Source organism: Pagrus pagrus (assembly GCF_965226575.1).
Source record: "Pagrus pagrus genome assembly, chromosome: 24".
Classification (NCBI taxonomy): Eukaryota; Metazoa; Chordata; class Actinopteri; order Spariformes; family Sparidae; genus Pagrus; species Pagrus pagrus.
The window spans coordinates 11,712,815-11,740,090 of record NC_140206.1 but is presented as its reverse complement, the minus strand read 5'-3'; the positions used below and the strand labels follow the sequence as shown (position 1 = coordinate 11,740,090).

The following is a 27,276-nucleotide window of genomic DNA, read 5'->3' as shown; positions in this document are numbered from 1 at the left end:
TACCCCTTCTTCTTCTTCTTCTTCTTCTTCTTCTTCTCCTCATTAATCTTTCTATTCTCTCCTTCCTGACTCCGTCTTTCTCTTTTTTGGTGGCTTTATCCTCCATGTCTTCCTCCTTCTTCTGCTCCTGACACACCCTTTTCTTCCCTCCAACAATTCCTAAATCTTCTACTCATCCTCTCTCCTGCGTTCTTTCCGTCAGTCTTTTCATCCCTCGGAAAAAAGCTTCAGCCTGAATCATCCTTTCTCTCACTCACACACACACACACACACACACACACACACACACACACACACACATTCATTCCTCCTCTAATTCTTAAATCCATCTCTCTTTCTCTATAGGCTCTCGGCTTTCCAGCTCCCCTAGTTCCTACCCCATCCCCTCTCTCCCTCTCTCACACACACACACACACACACACACACACACACACACAATGTCCATCCCAGTTTCTCACATTCCCAAATCCTAAACGTTCGCCTAGCAGGGATCGCACACACACTGGCACACACACATATGTTCCGGCTGATTAGGCTGGCAGAGCCACAGAGCAGTCAGCCCACTGGAGGGGATGATGATGGAGGGATGGATGGAGAGTGTGAGGGGGGGAGAAGGAGTGAGAGAGGATGGATGGATGGATGGTGGACATCTCATTTTTGCTAGAAGGAGAAAACTAGTTGTCTTCACTAGAAAACAATCACCCTGAGTCTATACAGCGCTACTGCACGACCCTTATATCTTGGCGCGCGTGCACGTGCGCGTGCAGATGTGGATTCGGGGTTGAAGTTGCCATCCGATAGAGGGCGGAGTGAGAGAGAGAGAGTGAGTGAGAGAGTGAGAGAGAGAGGGAGAAAGTGAGGAGTGGGGAAGCTGGAGCTGCAGAGGGCTGGAGCTGCGGAAAGGAGCGGAGCGGACACGGGCTGCAACGGATGCCGGGAACCTGCAGCCTGAGAGCGGGGGGAGTGAGAGGCGGGAGTCGGGGGTCCTGACCAGAGAGGCTCACATTAGCGCGAGTCGTGGTTTGAGAGTCCGTTGGTGTCCAGCGCGCCCACACACACACACACACACACACACACACACGTCTTAAGAACAGCGGGAGATGCATTACGTCATAGCCTCCCGTCGCCCTAGATGACCGCGCGCGCAGGACGGGATGATGCGGGGCTGCTGGACTACAACTGATTCCGCTGCTGCTGCTGCTCGCGAGCGCCCGGTGGCGGTGTCTCGAGCGGACGAGGAAGAAGGGGAGCCGCCGTCGCGCGGCCGCCGGCTCTGATGGCTCCTCGCGCCCCGGGCGGGAAAGAGACACAGCAGTCGCCGCGGTGCGAGAGGGAAGGGGACAGCAGGTATCTGGGAAGTGACGTGGTAAACGCGCCCCGCGAGCAAGCAAAACGGTGCGGTTGTCGTGCGTTTCGCAGGAGGGCAGGAGCGGGAAGGGGAACATGGCCGCGCAGTCGGACGGCGGCAAAGCCGGGGTCGGGTGCGGCGGGGGCGGTTTCGCCCAGCTGTACGATGTTGATGCCGAGGAGCCGCTGGACTCCGCCGCGATCCACATCTGTCAGTGCTGCCGCACCTCGGCTTGCTACTGGGGCTGCCGCTCAGCCTGCCTCGGCTCTCTCCTCGGTGGGGGCCAGCCGACCGGAGGGGTCGGCATCCGGGAGACTCACTGCCCGCCCCGGGAGCAGCTGTGGCTGGACTGCCTCTGGATCATCCTCGCCCTCCTCGTCTTCTTCTGGGACGTTGGCACGGACCTTTGCCTGGCGCTGGACTACTATCAGAGGCAGGACTACCTCTGGTTCGGCCTCACTCTCTTCTTCGTGCTGGTGCCTTCGGTGCTGGTCCAGATTCTGAGCTTCCGCTGGTTCGTTCAGGACTACACCGGCGGGGGGCTCGGGGAGGTGGAGGGGCTGACCAAGCGGGGCACGGTGGCTCTGGGGTGCCTGTACCCCGGCAGGGACCGCCTGCAGCTGGCCACCATCTGGCTGTGGCAGGCCACCATTCACATCCTTCAGCTGGGACAAGTGTGGAGGTAGGAGGGTGGAGGGGGGGCACAAGAAACAACAACACACACCTGATCCTGACCTGTCAGCACACACTCACACACACACACACACACACACACACACACACACACTTAAAGGTTTACTATGTAGTTTTGGGGAGGAAATGTTAACCAGAAGAGAAAGATCTTCATTAAACCTAAACAAACTGAATACACAGACTGACTTTCTTTTTACTCTGTTTATATGTGGCGGACCCTGTCACCTTTCTAGCTTCAAACAGTGTTCGGACCTTGTTTTCCTCTGAGAACAGCTTGTTTATTCACTCATGGAAATAATAACCACCTCTGAGTTTGTTTCATTACCTCAAATAGGGTGAGTCTGAATGTGTTCCTAGAAACAACACAGTGCCCTTTTAATGTCACTAATGGATAGAGAGGGTTGTCCACTCGATGTAGCTGGAAGCAGGGAGAGCCTGCTCCACAGTGACAGGCGAGCAGGAGGAGGAACAGGGGCTGACAGACAGATATGCAGGGACAGTCGGACAGACAGTGATCCTATTTTACAGTTGAAACTTCTTTGAGTTTCTTTTCTTTAGTGGGTCACCGACTTAAAAGTTAATTCGGCAACTCATACTGAACAATCTGCTGGACTGATGGCTGTAAACTACCTCCTACATTCATCCGAAGCCACAACCAGAGTGTGCTTTTAGGGTCCGACTGCTGTCCGTGGTGCTGAAGACACTTCCAGCACCACGGACAGGGTCTCAGTCGCTGCAGGACGGGACTCGAAGCTACATGTGTTTGTGCATGTGCGTGTCAGCGTGTGTGTGACTAGTGGAAAAACGGTGTCACGGCTCTTCCCATGAGTGTCAGCAGGCGTGGAGAGTACAAAGAGGAAAAGCATCTGCGCTTCTGGCAACACATCACCCTCTTCCATCTCGCACACACACACATATACCATCCACACACTTGGACATGGGTAGGTGCTAATTGTAGTGCTAAAAGCATTGGCGGGAAAAAAAGCTGAAACACGCATCCACACTTTTGCTCGTGCACACACAAGTCTGTAGGTTCTTTGCTCTCTTTGTTTCTTGTTTTGTGTGTGTGTGTGTGTGTGTGTGTGTGTGTGTGTAGCTTTGACAGCAGAAGTCGTAGTAGTAGCAGGAGTGTGTGTCTGCACAGGGACAGTGCTCACCCTCCATCCCTCCCCACCCCTCTCTCAGAGAAGACTCCTTAATGGTCTCCACACTTGCCTCTGGGCGGGCAGCAGGGACAGTAATGAGTGAATGTGTGTGTGTGTGTGTGTGTGTGTGTGTGTGTGTGTTTACATCCTGTTGTGCTACTCCTCTGCTTCTGTGGTTGTAGGGTTAAATCAACCCCCACACAAACACACACACACACACACATCCCTCTATCTCCATTCACCCCACCCAGTCGCCACCCCCACGAGCCTGCGGAATGGACTCTCCCACCTGGAGGAAGTGGAGGGGCAGAAGAAGAAGGAGGAAGAAGAAGAAGAAGAAGAGGGGGAAAGGGGGGGAGGGATGGGGGATGTTTGTAGCGGAGGAAATGGTACCGTCTGATTGAGACAGATTGCTTAGAGATGGAGAGAGGGTGAGGAGGGAGACGGAGGAGGGAGGAAAGGTTGCACAGTGTGAGTGAATTGGGGGAGGGGAGCAGAAAGAAAACGAGGGGAGAGAGGGAGAAGGAGGAGTGAGAGTGGTGGGGGGAGGGTGTAGGAGTGGAGGATCTACTGTATTCGATACATATGGTTTCGAAAACCCTCCATGTCTTGAAGGCGATAAGTGGTCGTCAGGGTATGGCTGCCGCGCCACACAGCGAAGCCTCAATCCCTAACATGAACGTGAATACGAGGACTTCCTGTTTACGTATTTGAAAGAAGCCAAACAAATGGTGCCGGTTGTTTATCCTTCACTGCTCTTGAGTCAAGGACAAACACAATTTTGGCGTTTGGGTCTTATTTTAAAGCTATAAAATCCACCAATCCAGCCTTAAATGGTTTGTTCAGAAGAATTAACCTATATGAAGAAAAGCGTGATAAGGATAGGTCGGGGTATATAGGACGGTCTTTGCCTGGAGTGTCTGTAAATGCACAGGAAGTCAGGATGGATAAAATGAAAAAATGCTTAAAGGAACAGTTCACTCAAAATGTTAAATTCAGTCGTTATCATCTCACTTCCATGCTGATGGAAAGTCAGGTGGTTTCGTAAGTTTTGTAGTCTGAAAAACATTTCTGGAGCTTTACAGCAAAACAACTTAAAAAAGCCACATAAAATGGCTCCATACAGCTCATCAGGCGGTAATCGAAGTAAACCGAAGCCCAGAGATCCAAAATTGATTTGAAAAGATGTTATCCACACCCTTTTAAAGCTTCTGAGTCTTCAATGTAGCTGCTAAGCTAAAACCGCGCAACCCATCTGAAGTGTGTGCACCAACTCAACCGCATAACGAGGGTGTACAAAAAGTCTTTTCAAATCAATTTTGCATCTCAGGGCTTCTGGAGACTTGGATTATGCTAGACAAGCCTTATTGAGCCATTTTATGGTGTTTTTTGGTTGTTTTTCATGTTTTAAAACAAGTCCCCATCTACTTTAAGAGAATGCTGCAACGCTGTTTTGCTGTGAAGCTTCAGAAATGTTATGTTGACTATGAATCTTCCTCTGACTCTCCATCAGCATGGAGGCGAGTAGATAATGACAGACTTTTCATTTTAGGTGAACTGTTCCTTTAACATATAAATAGCATATAATGGTAAGGATAGGTGGGGATATATAGGACGCCCCAGGAGCGTCAGTGAAAACACAGGAAGTCGGAATGGATAACTTTCTGCTATAGCGTAGGTGTGTGTATTCAGTACAGGAGAAGTTTTTTCCAGAATTTCCAGAATAAACTTACAGTGTCATCAGAGCACACATGGTGGAGCATCACATGCCAAGTATGGGACGGATAAAGCAGTGACTATCTGTGCCACTACATCATTAATTAGCCAGGAGTGCTCCTTTGATTGGCAGCATGAGTGGATGTTCATGCCCCGGCCTCCGCATCACGCCTGCATCACATCAGCGGGCCTCTCTAACGATACACGAGTCGTGTGCGTGCACATGTAGGCGTTTTCACATGGTTTCGTGCATTATTTATGTTTTGTCAATTAAGCTTCTGTGTTTCGAACCAGATGGCTGTAATAGCTGTTCATACAGAGCCCTGCATAATGTAGAGGCGCAGGCACACACACACGCAATGACACCCATGCACGTACGGGGGAAGCAGGAGGATATCGATGCACACGTGCATGTACACATACAGTACATGCCTACACACCAACACACACTCTTAGAGTGCCCTGAGGCATTTTCAATTCAAATCACTGCTTAGTTCCCACCCACGTGTACTGTAGTTTCCCAGATGTAGAAATCCACTCAGTATGTATGGATCTAAATGTTGTTCAGGAAGAATTTCTGTCAATACTCAGACCAAAATGAAGGTAGAGTTATTAACAGTACAAGCTGAGTCGGGCTATAAGTCGTAGCTTTTGGAACTGCTTTTGTTTTATCTATCAAATTAAGCAAAAGTAAGAGACTAAGTTAATATTTGCTATCATATTTAAACAAAAAAAAGGAAAATCAAACACTAAAATCAGATAAATAACAATTGTAAGCTTATGTCTGTCCTCCCCCTGCTCATGCAGTATAACAGAAAAGGCATTTTCTGGTATCCCTGCCCACTTTACTCCATAAAGAGGCGGTCCTATCTGCTTGGGAACGGGCATTCAGCAGGATCCTCCTGGTTGCTGCTATGTCATGTGGTGACGTAGAGAGACAGGAGGGGATCGTTAACCGCAAAACAGACAGGAAGTTAGCCAAAACGACGACAATGCTTATAGTAGATTTAAAGGGGAACTGCTGTGACTGGTATTGCATTTGCCATTAGTTTGTGGACTTGAGAGCAACACATTAAAACAATATGAATTGTTTTAGTCACCATGTCTTCAACAAGCAAGCTGTTTCGCATCTTTGATAATGTCGGAGGATGGTATGGAGGATGAAAACTATAAGTCTGAAAACTTGTATAGTAGTGTCACTAATCAGCACTCGTACCTGTGTCCCCCCGCAGGTACATCAGGACCCTGTACCTGGGCATCATGTCGCGTCGGCAGAAGGAGCACCAACGGCGCTGGTACTGGGCCATGATGTTCGAGTACGCGGATGTCAACATGCTGCGGCTGCTGGAGACTTTCCTGGAGTCTGCCCCTCAGCTGGTCCTGCAGCTCTGCATCATGATCCAGGAGAACCGAGCCGAGACGCTGCAGTGTAGGTGGAGCGCAGACGACACAACCTACGTCCTGCCACATTTACAAACCTAACACCGTGTTTTCATGTTGCCCACGAAGCACACACACACAAACAAACGAACAGCTGCACAAACAGTAATTAGCAATTTGCACACATCACGCTCAGTCATTTGTGGTTGCAGATGGTGCTGCTTTTGGATTTTCACACTGTGTTTTTTGTTCAGGTAGTCCAAGAAAGAAAGCACAATCATAAGTGTTTCGGGGGATGTGCTAGCCAAAGTCCATCAGCCTCCTCTTCCTTATTCATCCAGGCAATGTCTCATCTAGGCGGCCACCCACAGGTGTTATTCATCCCCATCAAATCTGCAGATTTGGGACACCTTCTAGTTTGATGCAAATATGTGACTAGCACAGGGGGTGGATGTACACAGCAGCAGGGACATTAAAAATAACGTTTCTGTTGTGTCACACACGACTTCTTATTTAACAATATGCTCGCATTGTTCGCCAAAAACGCCTCCAATGACTCATAATTATTTTGTGCTTTTTGTCTCAGCCGTGACTCTGCTTTGTTCTGATTGTCTCCTCCTCATGTCCTCCTCTCTGTAGGCATCTCCTCCCTGGGCTCCCTCTTGTCTCTCGCCTGGGTTCTGGCCTCCTACCACAAACTCCTGCGAGACTCCCGTGACGACCAGCGTAGCATGAGCTACCGCGGGGCGCTGCTGCACCTCTTCTGGCGCCTCTTCACCATCTCGTCCCGCGTCCTCTCGCTCGCCCTCTTCGCCTCCCTCTTCCACATCTACTTCGGCATCTTCGTGGTGGTCCACTGGTGCGCCATGGCCTTCTGGGTGGTGCACGGGGGGACCGACTTCTGCATGTCCAAGTGGGAGGAGGTGCTCTTCAACATGGTGGTCGGCATCGTCTACATCTTCTGCTGGTTCAACGTGAAGGAGGGCCGGACACGGTACAGGATGGTGGCGTACTACACCGTGGTGCTGGCTGAAAACACCATCCTCACCGGGCTGTGGTGAGTTAGAACAAGTGTCATTTGCATATAATGCAACTAACACAGTCGCCTTGCCTCATAGGAGAAGATGTCAGGGTTTATTGTCAGATTTCATGTCCTGGTGGGCTTTCCTTTTGTAAGAAGTCTAAGAAGACAAGAAAAAAAATCCACAAAAAAAATGTAATTCAAAGAATGATCCTCCTCTTCCTTGGGTGACTGTTGGCTGTAAGTGGAGAAATACCATACTAAAAGGAAGACAAGCATCAAGTCTCCTGAAGTAGCTCAAAGAGCAAACAACAAACCTTAAAGAGGCACTATGTAGTTGTAAAATCAGTCAAAGATCTTTCTCTTCTGATTAAAAATTCCTTTAAGTATTGCAAAAACTACTAACTAAAGCTATGCTAAACCTTGCCATGCCTAAGCGAAGCCTGAACTACTTTCCTACACCACAGAGACTGTTTTTTAAACAAAATTGAAAGGTAAACACCCCTTAAAAAAAAGTGTGGGTTTTAAAATCTCAAGAGAGTTATCTTCCCTGAGGGTAACTTGAAGTTTATTCCAAAAAAATATGTGGAAACGGTAGAAAGAAATCTGTTTCCTGAGGATGTTGGTTTGGATGGAATTGCAAACGTTGTCAGCGATATAGATAAAAATGTTGTTTAAGGTGGTTAAAAATGACTTTTAATAAGTATTTTAGCCTCCGATGTTCCATCTTCCCACCTTAGAGTAATGAAACACCGCCTCAGCCTCCAACTCACATTTTAAAAAACGATCTCAAATGTTAAGTTGGTATATTTGTCTTTCCTTACAAATAAGTTCTGTAAAAATAGTATTGTGTGTTCACCTAAAGCCTGATATATCTTATTCCTCTGTGCCATTGGGCTTACTTCTCCAAAACTATAAAAAAAAACACATGAATGAGCCACAGTGTTGCACTGGGCGGCACACATACGGTTGTTTATTTTGATTCCTTCCCACTTACGCAGCCCTGCTGCCCAAAAATATTCACTAGAGCACCAAATGTGGATTGATCCGCCGCTGAAAATAGTCCCAAACAAATACACTGTTTTGTCCTGTGTGAGTAATGTTTGCTAAACATTGCCGGGCTGTTTCAGAAAGTTTTTTGAGCCTTTTACAAACATGAAAGTTTTTATTTGTAACCTGCTTTAAAGGTAAACTCAGAAATATTTATTTTTTTCCATAACTGAATAAACAAGCTGTTCTCAGAGGAGAATAAGGTCCCCAGAACACTGTTTGAAGCTAGAAAGGTGGCGGGGTCCGCCACATATAAACAAAGTTAAACAGTATGAAGTTGTGTTGTCCTTTAAGATCAGTTTGTTTATTCAGTCATGAAAACAAAGCGTTTGTTTATCCCCAAACTACATAGTGAGAGCACCTTTAACCCTCTGTGTCACCACCATCCTGCAGGTATGCCTACAGAGACCCAGTAATGACTGACTCCTACGCAGTCCCAGCGCTGTGCGGCGTCTACCTGACGTTTGCCGGTGGCGTCCTGGTCATGCTGCTGTACTACGGCTTCCTGCATCCCGCCACCACCCACCTCCAGCCGAGCCCTGCCTCGTCCTGCTGCGCCCAGCTGCTCTGGGGCCTCCCCCTGCCCCCGTCAGCCCCGCCCACAGCCCCGCCCACCCCGGCCCACATGACAAAGTCACAGACAGAAGAGGATGTGGCCGAGACGTGTCTCCCTGTCTTCCAGGTGAGGTCGGCGCCCCCAACCTCCAAGCCCGAGGGCCCGCTGATAAAGATCGACATGCCCAGGAAGCGTTACCCAGCGTGGGACGCCCACTACGTAGACAGGCGCCTGCGGAGGACTATAAACATCCTGCAGTACATAACGCCGGCCGCTGTGGGTATCCGCTACCGTGATGGACCCCTGCTGTATGAACTCTTACAGTATGAGTCCTCACTCTGACACACAGACATGTCCACACACATAAGCACATTGGCACCATTAAAAGACATGTATACATGGGTGTTCAGATTTAGAGAAGATTTAGAAACCCAGCCTCACACACACAATGTGGCACTTGATGTAAGCACACAGACAAAAGCAATCTAACATACTTTTATGAGCACACACACTCACACAAACATTCACACACACATTCCTCGCGGGCACCTACGACCTGCGAGTCCCATGGCCATGACTCAACAAGCTGCTTCAGCGGGAGTCCATCTCTTTCTCTCTTTATCCTTCTGTCTCTCTATTTCCAACTCCTCTGATCCGTCCTCATCTGTTCCCATTGATTTAATTTCACACGTCCGCGCCGTGAAGAAAAACAAACAAAACAGAAAAAACGAGCGCCAAAGTTTCACTCTGGATTTTTCGACCACCGCATGCTGTTTACGTTGCGTTGCTCACACTTTCACGGGTTTCAGTAGAATAAAAAGACGTGACACAAAGAACGAACAAATGTCACTTTTAATAAAAGGAGTTTGTGATCTTGTTGTCGTTAGTCTAGTCAAAAGGTAGTGTATATATTTTCTATGTACAGAGGGGATGTTTTTTATGTACCGTTACGTTGTTGGAGACAGAGCAGTTGGGCACGTCGGATTTTTGGAGTTGGTTGACGAGGTCACCGAGGAATGCGGCAGAGCATGATGGGAAAGATGGAGACAGAGATGGAGAGAGTATTGACATTTAATGCGCACTGAAAAAAAATCTAAATATCATCTAAAGATTGCGCTGCAGTCTGTTAAAGGAATAATTTGACATGTTGGAAAATACACACATTCATTTTCCTGTCAGAATTAGATAACAATATGGTTTCCACTGTCATATCTGTGCACAAAATATTGCGCTAGAGCCAGGAATCAATTCGCTTAGCTTTAGCTCAGCACGAAAATGGAAATTTAGCCTCCTGGCTATTGCTTCATACTTAACCGAGTGATAAAAGAGTGATGTTAGATTTCTAATCTCTCTTTTCCAGAAAGAAAATAATCAGATTTTCCAAAATGTCAATATATTCCTGTAAGAATGCTAACACATAAGCATACACTATGTTAAGGGAGAGTTAGCTATATTAGCTCAACATGACATGTTGTAGCAGCTCAAAAACAGGCCCAAAATCAAGATAGCCATGTGAAACTATACTATAGTGCCAACATTAATAGTACAATAATACAAAACTAGTTAAATAGGCTATGCTGGGTTAGCTAGCTGAGATTGAGTTTTAAATGCTATGAATGAACAGGCAAAACGCTAAAAAACAAACCTTTTCATTGTCAAGAGGCCCATATGTTGTTGCCGCGTTCTCCAACTCTAAGCACATTGTATGTTAAAGTGTTAGCATGGAGCTAGAGCTAAAGATCTACCGAGGACAGATGATCTAAATGTTACAGTTATAGCTTCATACTTAACCAAGTGATAAAATAGTGGTGTCAAACCTTTAATCTGTCTGATGCCAGAAAGAAAATAATCCTATTTCTCATGCTAACACGTGAGCATACAGCACATGACGTTAAGCAAGAGTTAGCAACGAAAGCTGTAAAAAATTAGAAACAAAAGACCCAATTTCTGGCTAGCTACGTTTAACATTAAATATTGTGCCAAAATGGCTGTGGAGTGAAATAGTACGTGGTTTCCCGTCAGAAAACTAAACTAGCTTAATCGTCAATGCTAGGTTAGATAGCCGATGTATTCAGATATTAACTGAATAAAGTTAAAATTTTTTGAATGAACAGACATTGTAATAAAAAACAAATCTTTTCAATTGCCTAAAGACTTTCTCTCACTCAACACATTGTATGCTAAGGTGTTAGCATGGAGCTAGAGCTAAAGATCTACAGAGGACAGATGATTTTAATGTTACGATTCTTATTGCTAAACATGTACTCTCGTCAATGTGCCAATCTCCCACCTGAAGTATAAAAGCAGGCCATTAAACATAAAAAAAATACCATTAAAAGCAGGTTGCTGCTTACTACTGCTGAGTCAAACAGAAGATTTACAGACAAGCCTCCATGTTTGTGGAAGAAGTGTTAGCGCCTGCTGATGTTTTCAGTATTAGCCTACTAATTTATGGTTATATCATAAGTATCACCATTAAATCAGACAGGAACACAGGGCAGTATGTGCTTATCACACTGTTTTCTCAGTGTGTGTGTGTGTAGGGGTCTTACAGTTGTTCTCCATCATTTCCTGTTATGCTTCTACAGGTCGTCCACAGTTGCAAATGCTTCGTCGCGTCGGTTTACTTTGCTAGGCAATGAAAAACAGAGAGGAAATTGTCTCCAAATTTTCAACAGAAAGAGCGAATGCAAGACTAATTATTTTTGATCTACCAGCACCTACCAGTGTGTGATGTCTTAATCATGTTGGTCCCACGCTAACAGGGTGCTGCCACTGAAGCTCGTATAAAACAGTTTCGGATTTCAATCGTCCCAAACCCGCTCGATGAGTCGTGCTGAAAAACGTCCAATATCAGCTCCTCCAAAGCCACCCACGGCTGAGCTGTGATGTATGGCTCATTATTTATTTTTTTGTTTGTTTATCCCTGTAATCCAAGCTGTTACATTGGCAGGCGATAACAAATGAGCCAAGATATCAGTCATCGGCCCCCCGTCGGCGGGAACGTTGATCCTGAAATCACACCTTAACACCGCGTGGCGGCGAGTGAAAATAAAGGGTTTGGAAGGCGGTGAAAGTATCTCCGCCATCCAAAGCTCCACACCTTTTCTCCAGTCCCATGTCTGTGGTAGAGCAGGTGAAACCCGGCCATTTCAAATGGTGCAATTATAAAAGATGAGCAAAAACACACATGCTTCTTATTATTGCTGCTGACAAAAAAGATCACACAGGTCAAGTAAAAAAATATATTGTATTTGAGGGCACGTGAAGAGTGTTTAAAGGGGTAATTTAACATTTTTGGAGGGAGGCTTCCTTTTTTTGTTGTCCAGGTCTGTCAGGTTGTAGGAAAAGTTGCCTTTTTTAAGGATGTAATCATAATTAAGTGCTGAAACAACACCTTGAGTAGTGAGACAGTTAATTGACAACAATTGTGATGGTTGATAAGTCAGTAATGAAGCAAAAACACCTCTTTTTTCAGCATCTTAATTATGAGAATTCATTCCTCTCTCTGGTTTATATCATTATAAATTGAATAGTTTTGTATTTTGGACATATATAGACCAGTGGTTCCCAATCCTTTTGGCTCATGGCCCTTAAAGAGAGTACTCTACCGATTTAGCATTGCAAACCTATAACATTGTCTGACTCACACTTTAAAAAAGGGATCGAAATTGATGCGGCAGAACCATTTTATTTTATTCCACGAAATACTCTTCCCTGTCAAAACCTGGTGCCTACAATATAGCCTGGAGCTGCTGTCTTCAGCACAACTAATGCTAAAAGTGACATCACCTTAGGCAATTTATCAGTAGTGCTCCCCGAGATGTCTAAACAAACTTTGATGCTGTAAAATCCTAGTAAAGTCTACAAGCAGCACTGCTTGTATTATATCCAGTAGTAGTACAACAAAAGCTGATTTTTTTATTTTACCTTGTTTAATCTGAAAATGGTTAACGACCTGAAGAGATCAAATTATTTATTAATTCATAGGAGAAGAAAGCAACAGCCACACCCACCCACATGTTGGGAACCACTGTTACAGACTGGATGATTGATCAATTAAAGGTTTAGTGTGTAGGACTTAAGAAAGGTTTTAGGCAGGATCTAAAAGAAGAAAATTGACTTTAATAATAGTATAATATGCTATAATCAATTTAATGGTGCAATATGTAAAAATTGGCCACAAATATGGGGCAGCATATCACCAGATTTACCGCTAACTGCTTCTAACTATAGCTGTCACTAGCTAGTTAGCTCAGTTATCGAGGCAAATAGTGCTCTGATAAGCTGACTCTGTCCGGACTGGGAGCTCGCAGCACAGGGGTAGTGTTGTTGTTGTTGTTGTTCACTACCAGAAGAAAGTGTCTAGGGGCTGGCTAGTTAGCATGCTAACTTCAGGAAATATCTCTGTGACACAATACATAGTCTTCGACATAACGCCAAAACTGATATATCTTTACTTTCTATTGGTAAGCTTTATTTATGTATATGTATTGTGTTGCAGGGATATCCACTGAAGATAGCATGCTAACTAGCTAGCCTGACCTTTTTCATAATACCACCCTGAGCTCCCAGACTTGAATGCTAGCTGCATGTCTAACTGAGCTAACTAGCTAATGTAAGCTACAATTAGCAGCAGTTAGCAGTTCCTCTGGTGATATACTGCCCCCTATTTGTTTGGAGTAGGAATTCAAGAGGTGGCCAGTTCTTACATACTGCGCGTTTAAAGTAAGAATCCTGTTTTTTTAACCATGAGTGACATTTTACAATTTTAGTGGCCAATATGGTAGAGGGTTAGATGCAGCTAAATCCTACACACTGGGCCTTTAATTTAAAAAATGATCAACTGATTATTTCAACAAGAAAATAATCAGTTGTTGCCGTTGTTGTTACATTTTTTGGGCATTTGTGACAGATAAAAAAAGGAGATTTACACCAAAAATGTTGACGTATCCCTTTAAGTTTGAACAACGTGGAAAAAAGACAGCGAGCCTACATTACTTTTCCGTGGTGCTAGCCGATTTGAAAAAGAAAAAAAAGTCAAATCAGCTAATTTTCTGCAAACCGGCAAGTAGATCCAACAGAAGCAGCAGCATCGGTGTTCATATGGTGCAACACGCTCAAGCTACAGAGTCAATTGGCTGCTAATCCCACTTCATATGGTGCAAATATGAAAAACACACATGTACTTATGGTGCAATAAGGGCAGATTGTCACTTTGAATTCTATGGTGCAACTTGAGTACTGCCTTCAGTTATCGGCCAAGGCTGTGCCAAAGGCTCCGTCCAAACGGACAACTGCTCTTCCTGTCCTGCAGAAGCTATGCAAGTCTCCGTCGCGAGGAGATGTGCTTAGTCCACACGCTCACAAAACACACACACACACAGACACACACACACACACACACAGGGTTTTCCTCCACTGCAGGGAGATGTGCTAGTTAGTTAGCGCACACATGCAGACAATGGGATGCATCCCTACCTCACCGCTTGAACACACACACATACACACACACTCACACATACTAATGTCCAATAATCCCTTTCCCCCTTTATAATTTGGGAACAATATTCATATGGTGCTATTGAGTAAAGCTGGATGGTTTTTGTATCGTCGTGGTTACAGTGGTGTGAAGAATTTAGCCAAATATGTTTAGAGTGTTTCACATTCAGACTGATCGAACGGTGTTGATCCGATCAGTCTGCGTTTCCTCATGTAGAGAGTGTGCATTAAAAACAGCAACACCTTCTGTCTCGGTGAAACTAAAGATGCCTTATCCGCTTGACAGAAGTGGAGGTGGATTTTATTTTAAGATATCCGATGAACCTTAGGAGGGTGGTGCTAATTTTTTTTTGCTACACTCTGATCTGGGACATGCATTGTACATTAAGCATGGGTTCAGTGTTTTCAGAGCACAGCAATCAAAAAGGGAAAACTGTGTTAGCACGTCGTCCTAAAAACAACTGAATATGTGACATTTAGAGAACACAGTCAAGACATTTTTCTGTTTCGTTCCACAAGATCGTGCTCGTGAATTTCTTGCATGAATGTTCTAGTTTCGAGGGAGATAAGTGGCCACTGCGCAGGCTTCGAGGGTTTGAAGAGTCACGGCTTTGTATGTGCTTCTGGGTTGTTAAAGGGAGATTTATGTTGCAGCTAGCTTTCCCCTAGCGCTGACCTCTCGACCTTTTTGACTCAAACCATGGCCCCCTTTGCACCCAGAGCTCCAGCCAGTCACAGATCAGGTTTAACACAGCCAAATCAGGTCTGACACAACCAAAAAAATACAGTTTCTTTATACGGAAGTATTCATGTGTGGCATTCAGACTCGGCTGTGGCCTCATACTCAAACTGCAGGTATCATCTCTATTTTGTTTTTTTAATCAAGAAGTCACAAATCCACACCCTGCGGCTGAGTCTCAACGCTACAGATGAGATGTTTCTTCCTTCACACTAAAAACCCAGAGCCTTAGCCAGGCCCGCTCTGTCGGAACGTAAAACCCAGTCGGTGTTATTGTATGGCTACTGTCCACAGCTATGCAAGGTTCTGGGCTTGGATAACCTTTACAAAAAAAAAAATACCACATCACTGTTTTCGTGTTTTGCTTGTCCTTATTTTAATTCAGTTGTTTTGAAAAGAGGTGAAAACATTTAAAGGGGCATTGTGTAGTTTTGGAGAAGAAATATTAATATTTACAATAATAATGAGAATAAGTGTTTGAAGCTAGAAAGGTGGCAGGGTCCGCCACATGTAAACAAAGTAAAACAGTAATTGTGTTGTGCTTAAAGATCAGTTTGTTTATTCATTCATGAAAACAAAGAGTTTAACTATGAAGATCTTTTCTTCTGATTCCCTAAAACTACGTGCTGCACCTTTAATGAGCTACAATGCAAACACCATTTGTTTACATCTTTTGAAACATTTTTGTTTATGATAACTTGTTAAAAATGGGTCGGGAGGGGGTAAAAACAGTGTAATGTACCTTTACGTTGGGAGAAGGGGATGCAACCTCCCGACAGAGGAATGTGCAAAACCAGAAGGGTGTTTTTATTTTCTTTGGATAAACACACAAATGTTCCACTATCAGGGTCTGTAAAGCATATGAGGCCTGTTGATGGGCAGTGTGTGTGCGCGCGTGTGTGTGTGTGTGTGTGTGTGTGTGTGTGTGTGTGTGTGAGTGATGTGTCAGCAATGCTTCATATGCTCTTTTTTTTTTTTTTTTTTTTAGCCGAAGTTTTACTTGCTTGGTCCAGAGCTGTGAAATTCTCATCATTACTCATCGTGGTTTTGTAGAAATGGAGGCCAGACGCTCAGATGTTTCTGATCTCAGACCAGTTTCTACCAGATCTGAGTCCCGACGACCATTGAAATCCTTTTTTAGAAGCGCAGACGTTTGGTTGTTTTGGCACAAATACTAAAATTCAATCATGGAAAAATGAGTCGGAAGGATTTCAGTGGTTTGACTCAGGTGTGGACACTATAAGCACAGGGCAGGGTCAAACTAAACCTTAATGTGGATGTACCTATAAGATGTACCATGAACTTTTATTTTGTTGGGGTCATGCTTTTCTACTGTGTTCTTCAGCTTGGGGGGGAAAAAAGTAGCTCTAGAGAATTTGATGTGCAAACGTACCTTTTTCTGTTCTCGTGGTTGGCCTTTTGATTGTAAATACCTTTTTCTGGTAATCCTCCTCAGTTGGATCTATGTTCGATGAGTTCGCTTAGATGGCTCTTTCAAATGTACCGATAGTAAATGTTCTTTATAAATATCCAGAATGTAAGACGAGAGGAGAAAAATACGGCTTAACTGGAAAACTGTTTTCGTAGGAGTCTGTGCCATCGTGTTGTCTTGAGTATAAGCACACTGATATTAGATCTGTAGGCAGGATGGAGTCTCTGGAGGTGATTTGCCAGACAGCCACAAACCAAACTAACCAGACAGGTAATATTTGTCTCTCGTATTCCTGATGAACGCTAATAATAATTCTTAATTGTTCTGCAAAGAAAGACCATCAACACAAGCGAAAACTTTCCAGTAGTACAAAAATGTTGATTTTAAACCCTCATGTGTTGTGTTCAAATTGCCAATGGGGTAAGTGCTCAAAGATTCACCACTCTCATACCTGTATGCTAAAGCTCTAGCCAGCTATCGGTTAGCTTACCTTAGCACAAAGAGTTGAAGCACGGTGAAACAGCCAGCTAGCTCTGGTAAAAAGTTGGACTTAGCTATCTAGCTAGTTGTGTCGAAAGTTTAAAAAGTTAGCCCTTAGGCTGTGTCCGAAGTCACTCCCTGTTTACTTACGTACAATACAATTACTGTCCGCCATTTTATCTGAGAACCCGAAACTTGAGTGTCTCAAAAATTCCAAAATGGAGGGAAAAAAGCAGTGTCCAGTTAGCTAGTTAGCTTGCTAGTTAGCTTACCTCTGCTTTGCTAAGCTAACATCTCCTGGGTGTGGTTTCATATTTGGCGTACAAATGGTATTAATCTTCTTATCTAACTCTCTGCCATGAAGTGAGTAAGTCTATTTGCCAAAGTCAATTCGAAAACTGATTTTTTTTAAAAACAAGCTGTAAGTTCTGGCAAAAAATTTTCACTTCAGCCAAATATCCGCCCAACAAAGTTAGCTAAGCTGAAAACTGGAAGAAGTGGGAAACATTTAGCCACCTACCAGAACCAGAGTATTAAATACAAAACTGAAGAGCCATGCTAGCTTTTTGTTTTAATCCTATTTCCAGTTTTAATGCTAAGCTATGTCTCAGCTTTAGCTGTAGCTTTAGCGTAGAGACATGAGAGTGGTTTCAATCTTAACTAACTCTTGGCTTGAGCACCTTCCCTAATGTCAAACTATTCTTTTTTAAAGGTTGTATTTTTTAATGGTATATTTTTCAGATATACAGTGGAGGCAGAAGCCGATAGTTGAGTGAGAGAATATGATTTCTTGTCATTTTTGGGAACCAACCCTTTAAGAAAAATTGGAGTAATTTAGGAGTCAGCTTGGTAAGATGGTCACATTTGCAGGTGCAGCTACATGCCAATAAACAGTTTAGTACATAAGCACATATCTCAACCTTGTCTGGCTGACATCTCCTGACTTCAATGTAGAAACGATGGCTGCTGTCATCAAACCGTGTTCAAACCGCTCCTGCGTCAGCTCATACAATCACTATTCAGGAATCTTCTGGTCTTCGATGGGATTCCCAAATTCAAACCGAATGTTTTCTGACCAACCACAAACGGAAGAGAAACGAGACGACACCTTGTGTATCTCTTGTTTGTCTGTGTATTCTGTGTCTGCGACAGTGTTAAAGCATTCGGGGGAAGAGTTGAATGATATTTTCAAATGGCTCCAGGTGGCCAAGCGTTAGGAAATGTGTTATTTTTGTTACAATACCTCCTGAAAATAAAGTCTATTTATCTGTGAAGAGACAAAGATTTACAATAATACAGATGACATAGAAACTATGACAGATTTTAAATGATGTAAAACAGATATAAATGAAAATATGTACAGTTCATTTGGTTTTGAACACGATACAGAAATGTATATGCGTCAGTATTGAGTTTGATTTTATATATTTACCATTTTATTACATTGTAATGTTGTGACTGCGATGGAGAAAAAAAAATATAAAGGAATATAAATTAATTTTTCCAAATGTGTGTCGCTTCTCCTTAAACATTTAGGGACGCATGATGTGAATCACAACACGAGACATCAGATTTTCAGATCAACTTTATGTAGTTTTAACAGGCCAGGCAAGGTTTGCATAGTACCATAAGGATTGTTCTACACTTATCAAAACTAGAAACCTACTGTACAACAGGAACATAAAGGGACGAACACAAATAGAGTGCAAAGATGCAGCTTAAACACATAAATAAGATGAGACCATCGTCTTGAGATTTCACAACATACCACTTGTCTGAACTACTACACTGGGATTGCTTTATGGCACAAAATTATAATGTTTTACAGTATAATGCACAGAAGAGGATGCAGATAAAGATAAAAACACTAATCTCTTGTAAAATGTTTATCCTCCTTATTACGGGGAAAAATAAAGTTTCTTCCAAAAGTACCTAAAAAGACAATACTACTAAAGTTAGCCAGTCAGTCAGTCAGTCATGTAGAACATCGTCTCATCTGCGAATGGTGATAATATAAAGCTATATGGAGAAGAAAGAACAGAACATGCCGAACGTCTAGATGTGTGTTTTTCTTCTTCAGCAGTTAAAGCAGCAGGAAGCATAATTAACACACTCATAAATAGATGCATGAGCAATATATACATATCACTAGAGGCTGACAATATTTTATTTTGGTTATCAAGAAATCCCTTACCTTGCCAGGCAGTTGGATCTGCAAGATCACGCGTGAATCCATCTTGCCAGGCTTAATGTTATATGCCGTGGCTTAACCACAGTGGTTCGGACCTATCGGTGTCCAATAAGGAACTACTGGCAGATACAGGAGTGATTTTAAGTGTGACAATAGATACCTGAAGAGGTTACATTTTGGCGGAAAAGCTGTTTTAGCTCTCCTCCAAACTGGCTTTGTGGCTGCTAGCACTCTCCTAATGTCGATCTGATTGGTTCAAGTTATAGACAAATGGGACGTCCAAGTTTCCAAGGATGACTTCTCAGATGGTACCCACAAAATCCCCCAAAAAGACCAAAATCAACAACGTGTTAGTGGGTCTGTGAATACTACTGTAGACGTAAATCTTACAAAAACAGGTCAGAAATATATTACTTCATCTTTGAAAAACACTAAATAACTTCCTGAAACAGCTGGGCACTGTAGTTTTTTAAGCAAACGTGACTCAAATAGTAAAAAATAGTGCATTTGTAGGGGGCTACTTACAGCTGCGGATGAATACTCATTTCCTGCTACTGAGTATTTACAGCAGCAGGACGTTCATTGTTAGGTGGATGGAATGGAAATAAACTACATTGCCCACGTTCATTATAATCAACAGTGTGACTCAATTATGTTTTTTAAATAGCTGTAAAACAATGGAGCTCTTTAGCACAGATGATTTATCACAGTTAAAAAACACACAATACTTCATAGTTCAGAGGATGCACTGATTGTTGGCTTTGGTCTTTTCATAGGATTTGTTGATTGTAAGAAAACAGGCACCATCAGATAATTATGTATATAAAAATGATTTTGTCGAGCTTTAAAGGAGCACTACGTAGTTTTGGGAAAGAAGAAAAAGATCTTCATTGACTGATTTCTTTAAGTCTAAACTAACTAAAACAATCTCTCTTTGTTTTCATTACTGAATAAACAAACTGACATTAAAGGACAACACACTTTCATACTCTTTTACTTTGTTTATATGTGGCGGACCCTGCCACCTTTCTAGCTTCAAACAGTGTTCTGGGACCTTATTTTCCTCTGAGAACAGCTTGTTTATTCAGTTATGGAAACAATAAATATTATTGAGTTTGTACTATTACCTCAATAATATTGTAAATATTAAAATTCTGAGTTTGAATTTATTCTCCAAAACTACACAGTGCCCCTTTAATTCATTATTTTTAAAAATCCATCTAATCCAGTGTGTTCTTGTCATTCAGAGGGTGAATATCTCTTTGGAGCATCTGTTGTGCTTCTTAAAAACAGTCTTTGGTATAATTCATATACATTATATAAATACAGAATGAATACCTGACACACCAACACTTACTTACTATCATTACCCATTACACTAAAAGTTAGTGGTAAAATGTTTCAATGCAGATTTCAGTCTTTCAGAAATGTAAATCTGGATGAAAAGAAAACGTAAGAGGCGACATAGACTCAGATATCAATGTAACAAACCAACCAAAACAGTAACAAAGGAAAGTAATAAGAAATAATCGTTCAAGTTTTCCTCTTCATGAAAAATAGGAACTCAGTGTGACAGAATATGAATCTTAAATGAGCCAATGGCTCCCTCTGCTGACAAAAAGTAACACTACAAGTACAAAATAAAGGAAAACACAGATACAAAATAAAGTTTTCTATAAAAGACAGTTCCCACAGAAAAATATATATCTCTCTTGACTCGGTATCTTAGAAGTCTTCATTTAAACTCCCACAAGAAAAATTATTAATCTCAATGTTATCAACCTCCTTCCAGAAAGTCTTGAATATTTCCTCAAAATAAGTTACATTCCATAACAAGTGGCTCCTTGTTGCATTTTCAAGTCTATCATAACAGTAACATCATAGAGAATCAGTAACAACGACAGTATTCACTTCCTCCTACAGTTGTTTCTACACCAGTGTACAACTCCACAGCAGGCTTCAGTCTGTCTGCAGGCTTTTTAACAGGTTTTGTTTATTTGCACATACATGTACGTACGCACACAAATGCCAGAGGGAAAGGTAGGAGAGCAGGGTTAACTGCGACGTGTCATGTACCTACTGCAGCACGAACAGGTGACACAGGTTAATGTGTGGGGACAGGCTCTGATTGGTTTACTCCAGCAGGGGGTTGTCGTCGTCGTCGTCGTCAATCTGCAGCCTCTGGAAGGGCCGGGGCCCCAATGAATGGCGTTTTTTAACCAACCAGAACAGAACTGAAGAAAAATGAGAGAAAAGTTAGTTTGTTGATCAGTTGAAAGTGCTTATCAGCTTATCTCCAGGTTAGGAGTTTCCAGGTTTAACGGCAAGTTTCAGTTTTGTCAGTGTTTCCACTGAAACTGAGACTTCTGTCAACAACAGGTAACCACAGCTTGCTGCGCAGGTAGAAAACCGCCGGTTTCCTGTGTAAACACTACAGTGTAAGTTTACACTGACATTTCACCTGAGGTTGAATCTTCCCCGATTCTATTTATCAAAATATCTTCACCAATTTCTGATACAAGCACTATTTTTTAACACTCAGTCCAAATAATTCAAGTGGTAGTCTATCCTGGGTCCCCAGGATTTACATTAGAGCTGCAACCATTGGTAGATAAGTTGATCAAAAGAATATTAGTTTCTACTTTTGATAATCGATTAATTGTTACGCTACGCCATGCTACTTACAAATATACTGTTGCAAACACTGCGAGACTTACTGGTGATTGTACTGAGTACCAGCAGGACGCCCACCACCAAGCCAACCATCACAGGAACTTTAGAGGCGGTCTCGGCAGCCAGCAGTGACTGAGCCTGGGCCAGGGTGCCGTTGTTGGGCCGCGGGGGCACCGACAGCAGGTGGCACATGAGCGGGTAAATGTCCACACTCTGTAAAGACTGCATTTTAAAATTCTGACGGAAGCTGGGCCCGGTCGCTGCCAGGAAGGGGTGCATGCTGTGCAGGGTGTTGTCGTAGCCATGATTGCCCACTGAGGGAGGGAAGGATAGTAAGAGCATTGTGGGTTAAGAGCATTGTGGGTTAAGATCCTTGCGGTGGATGCTTACTTATAAATAGAGATATTCAATATTCAGAGCAAATTTCAGAGCAAAACAGCACAGATGACTTTGCCATCACAGTATTGAGGGAACAATTAAGAGACGTACATCTTTCCACCTTGTTCCCTCGCTGCATGATACTCCAGCCCTCATCGGCAATCAGTATGATTGGTGGGATGCGCTCGTTGTTCATGTAATGCAGCCTATCAGGGATGTCCTCTTTCATGTATGCGGTCATATTAGGATGGCAACTACTCAGATTTTTGAAGACGGCCTTTGGGTCTGCAAAACACACGCCCAGAAATAGCGTGAGCAACGGACTATAACATCTGTTTACAATATTAATGAGGTAATAATACAAAATTCAGAAAAGTTTATTTTTTCCATAAGTGATTAAATGATGATGTGAAACTGATTACCTGAACGTGGGATGAGGGTGGCGACAGGTGTGTGCTCTATCAACGTGTAGGTGTCGGGAGGGAGGCACTTGTCCAGCAGTATGAGGCGCTCAGAAGAGCACTGAGCCATGCCGTGGTCACTGGTTATTATGATGTTGATGTGACCCCAGAGGCCGACCCGCTTCAGCTCTGAAATCATCAGGCCAATGTTGTCGTCCACCTGATTGCATACAGAGAGCCACAGCCATCAACAAGTGTTGCCATCGAGCCAATTTCGTAGTCAGAGGTGTTCTGTACAAATTCGATTAACCCTCAAGTGTGCTGAGTGATAGCAACATGCCAGGTTTATGACATATTGACAATGAATTTCCATATTTATTGTATTTTATTATCATTGATAGTAGATAATAAAGACCCTGCTGCCAGCTTCCAGCTTTTCTAATTCAATAAAATACCTGCAGGTCAAAATCCTCCACAGTGACACGATTAAGCATTCTGACAGGTTATTTATTCGCTAATTTAAACTAAGACATAGGGCAACAATGGTGGTAATTACTTGCCATCATGAAACTACATCTAATCTTGAAAAACGTGTCTATCAGGGCTAATTAGAGAAGAGGATATTCTTGTGGACGTTGACAAATACTTACGAATATGCGTTGATTAAAAAGTCATCACACCCATTACCACCACATATACATTCCTAACCTGTGGGAAACACTGACCTCTTTCAGCACTTTGCTCATTTCAGCTGTGTTGTCAGGGCCGTATTTGTGACCCGACTGGTCCGGCTCCTCCCAGTAGAGAGCTGCAAATATGGCTCCTTGCTCCTGGTGGAATGGGGTTCATGATACAGAGTGTCAGACAACCTCTATCCTCTCCAGACCTTCCAAATATCAATCCCTTTTCCTCTGAAGTGGCATGAACACAGTTTTAAAATAATGTAACTGCAGAGCTATACATTACGTGTGAACGTTTGCTCACTAAAGTAACTTTTCTACCTTTCCGTCAGCCTGCATCCACTTTGTCACATTCCCCAATCGCTGCTTGAATGTCACAGCAGGCCTGTAGTTCATGAAGTGTGTCGCTGTGCGGTTTCTGATGGCCACGGCGGAGCCGGGCCACATCATGGCCGCCGTTTTGTAGCCAGAGTCCAGCGCCGTGAGCCAGAGGGGCTCCGCCTGGCTCCACCACATCGGGTCGTTGCTGCTGATGTTGAAGGTCTTTTTGCTGGCGGGGTCGTACATGCTACTGGCCAGGATGCCGTGAGACTCAGCGTATAGCCCTGTCACCTGGGAAGGAAACGATGGCAGTCATTGTTGGTTTTGTTTTGATCGTCATAATTCAATTAGCAGGAGCAGCATGTTTACCAGGGTGTAGTGGTTGGGAAACGTCTTGGTGATGAAGACGTTGGTGAGCTCCTCCACCAGGACCCCCTGGCTGTACAGGCGCTTCAGGTTGGGCATGGGGTACGTCTTTAGGTAGTCCGCCCGGAAACCGTCGAATGACACGAGCAGCAGTGGAGGGGGACGTTGCTGAGGTTTGTTGTCTCCTGTGGCAAAAGCTCTGATGCCACACAGGAAGCCCAGCAGAATTTTTAGTAACATCCTGAAAAGGTGTGAAGAAAAACAGTTATCGAGAAGACAAAGAGTATCCAGCCATGTTAGCAGCTCAGTGAGGCACTTATCCTAAATGTCAAGCTGTGGTTTCACATTCACATTTCTAAACTCTCATGAGACCAAAGTATCATCCAGGCTTGAGGGTAGAGCTACAAAAAAACAAAAGGAGAACTGAGAACAAATGCCTGGCCGGAAAGCAACATCACCAACCAATCATCATTCTCATTTTCAGATGCACACTGAGAGAAAGTGACTCCCTTAATGCGTCACTGAATTGCTCACTTTTGTTTTCTAGGGAAGTCAAACTAGGTGGTTTATTCATGCTCTACTACAAGAAGACAAAATTACAACCAATCATGTGTGATTAATGGCTGCATATGTGCTTCCTGTGAGTCATCTGATAAGGCAGTTTGTCTGAGTAGGGAAGGAACTGGTTGTGGCAGATGCTTACTGTGTTTCTGAGGTTTCTGTCACTTTTTTTTAGCGTGTGCCGACCGGATCGTGTGGATGTGAAGGGTTCTAATTTTCAACATTTTTAACTATGTTGTGTGTTTTTTGAGTTTCCATTTTCATGCCGTTTTACTTTGTTGATATTTGGCGGACCCTGAGACTACCACACACTAAAAAAAAATTAATAGAGGACTATAAACAGAAACTTTTTACTTCTAGGCTATGTTTACGGCTCGTATAAGTTGCGAGGAAGTCTTGTAAAAACTTTATTATCAGAGCTGGGTCAACTTGGGCCACTTTTTTATTTAGTCTTCCAGGACGACAGCCTATTCCAAGCTTGGTTTTACACAGCAAAATGTGTATTTTACTAACAAGGACAAATAACTTAAATGTCAGATCAGACATGACTGCAGGATATCAAACCTCTTACCTTACACACACACACAGCCACAGTCTGACTGGCCTATTATGTCATTTCCTCCACGCTCTCCTCTTATTCAACACACTTCCAGTGAAGTATAACTCATTTACTGTTAAGTAATTCAGTTCAGCTCAGTGATCTCTAAGACACATGAAATTGAAGCAAATCTAAATAAATTAGATTGACTGCAGAAACACTAGCAAGACAGAGATGCACTGAATCTAAAATTAGATGAGATTAGATAGATATATCTAATCTATCCCTGTCAATCTCTATATTTGATTACTTTAGTCCGCCACTCCTGCCTGAGAAGAACCTCGTTACATTATACAATAGTTACATACATACAAGTATAATCAAATGTGTGTGTTTTTCTACATTTGTCTCTCTGTCTTTTTTGTAACTCGTAAATTAACACACAGGACAGGTCCATGACGGATCCAACAGGACTGTCAACATGCTTCAGCAACACGTATCAAATTCAAAACCACAACCAGGAAGTCACCGTTCACGACGAAATGATAACAACCAAAGACATGTCATAAATACGATTAATTACATTAATGAAAACGGAAGAAAAATACGGAATGAAAAGTAACGCAGAACGGCAGATATGTAACGAGCAAGACAAATAATTTCATTTTCACTCCCAGCAAAAGGAGCCGGTTAGCTGTCTGCTTAGCTAGCTTGCTAATGTTACAACGGTCACATTATGAAGACGGGTTGTTGGATAACCTTACCTGGTCGAGGTGCGACAGGCAGGTGTCCTCCAGACAGTACTCTCGGATAACTTTTCCCCTTCAGCCTATTTTCGTGGCAACATGTCAATGCACTTCCTCAACGTACGCAAATAACCGACATGTTGTGGAGCTAGCGAAGACTATTTTCAACAACTTCCGTCCGGGCATTTCAAAATAAATCCCTCCTTGACGCTTAACGTACGGAAATACAAAGAAATATGCTATTTTTGTCGTATATAGTTATGTTTTCAATAGAGATAGCACTACAGTTGGTTTAATGTATGAATATAATAATCTAACAAGATATATAAATTGTTTCATATATAAGTTTAAGAACACCACGCTTTTATTTTGACGTAGCAGCGGCACGCCTCTGCTCTTGTTGTCGCCGACTTGACGTAACAGTCGACATGCGCATTAACTTAATTGGCAATTAAAGCAGCCAATCAGCGTTCACCAACAGTGGACCTGTCAGAGTTGTATCCAAAATAACTGTTGTAGTTTTGTTTAAAAATATGAAATCTTTAAATGTTGTAGAAGATGAATTATGATCAGAGTAGCCCAGTTCTGTCTGTAGCTTTTAGTTAAATCACCTCACAACACCTCTATGAGATGATGTGAGTGTTGTGGTAAATTAGCTTAATAGAAGTGCATGATCAACTCCAACACAATACCTCTCAGCATTACATTACAGCATTGTCTTGGTATTTACCAGGCACGCACATTGTTCCCATCTCAATGCTATCCTATGACAAGTAGGAACTTTTATCTCTGAATCTTATATGCAGGAATACAAAGTTCAAGTATGACCATCCTGGTCAAATCATCGGATTAATCCTACCCCTCGGGTTAATAGATCAGCTATTACAATTCTACCATTTCAGTTTACAATGAATGTCCAGCCAGCTTATGTCCAGGGTTTCACATTTTTGGTGCCAGAAATCGTCACAGAATGGTCTCATATTGATGAAACACTTTGTCATATTATCATTCAAAATGCAGAAAAACATGAGATAATCCAGCAAAAATCTATTTAACATTTTTGTCAACAAGTCTGTTATTTAATTTTAAAGCAGTATGGTAAGTTTTGAACTTATTGATACAGTGAGTTTGAAAGATGTGGGTATTTACCAGACAGAGAGCGTTTAATGAAAGGCACTGTTGCATTTTGGGGAAATGTGGGATTAAGATTTACAAAAAACCTAACTGGTCATTGTCTAAAATTGCAGATGTTGAACCTACTTTGAAAGTACCAAAGAATGTTCAGATCTCCTTGCTTGTGTACAGTATTACCTCACATGTTGAATTTTAGTTGAAAACATTCAAAAGTTAAAGGTGCAC

The 27,276-nt window shown here is 43.0% G+C and overlaps 2 protein-coding genes across 2 annotated transcripts; one reads left to right on the top strand and one right to left on the bottom strand.

Moving 5' to 3' along the window:
• The first annotated feature begins 631 nt into the window (after positions 1 to 631).
• Positions 632 to 18,560, top strand: LOC311253353 (XK-related protein 6-like). The gene is made up of 4 exons (XM_084347263.1): positions 632 to 2,030; positions 6,135 to 6,331; positions 6,922 to 7,339; positions 8,747 to 18,560. Exons 1-4 carry the CDS (start codon positions 1,444 to 1,446, stop codon positions 9,249 to 9,251), a joined length of 1,707 nt encoding a protein of 568 aa, XP_084203389.1. The 5' UTR covers positions 632 to 1,443; the 3' UTR covers positions 9,252 to 18,560.
• Positions 18,561 to 18,629: 69 nt separating this feature from the next.
• On the bottom strand, positions 18,630 to 26,062 carry enpp4 (ectonucleotide pyrophosphatase/phosphodiesterase 4). Its single transcript, XM_084347270.1, has 8 exons — positions 25,936 to 26,062; positions 24,076 to 24,313; positions 23,707 to 23,997; positions 23,431 to 23,535; positions 22,727 to 22,925; positions 22,416 to 22,589; positions 21,971 to 22,240; positions 18,630 to 21,487 (listed from the first exon to the last, which is right to left on the bottom strand). Exons 2-8 carry the CDS (start codon positions 24,310 to 24,312, stop codon positions 21,387 to 21,389), a joined length of 1,377 nt encoding a protein of 458 aa, XP_084203396.1. The 5' UTR covers position 24,313; positions 25,936 to 26,062; the 3' UTR covers positions 18,630 to 21,386.
• Between the last annotated feature and the right edge of the window lie 1,214 nt (positions 26,063 to 27,276).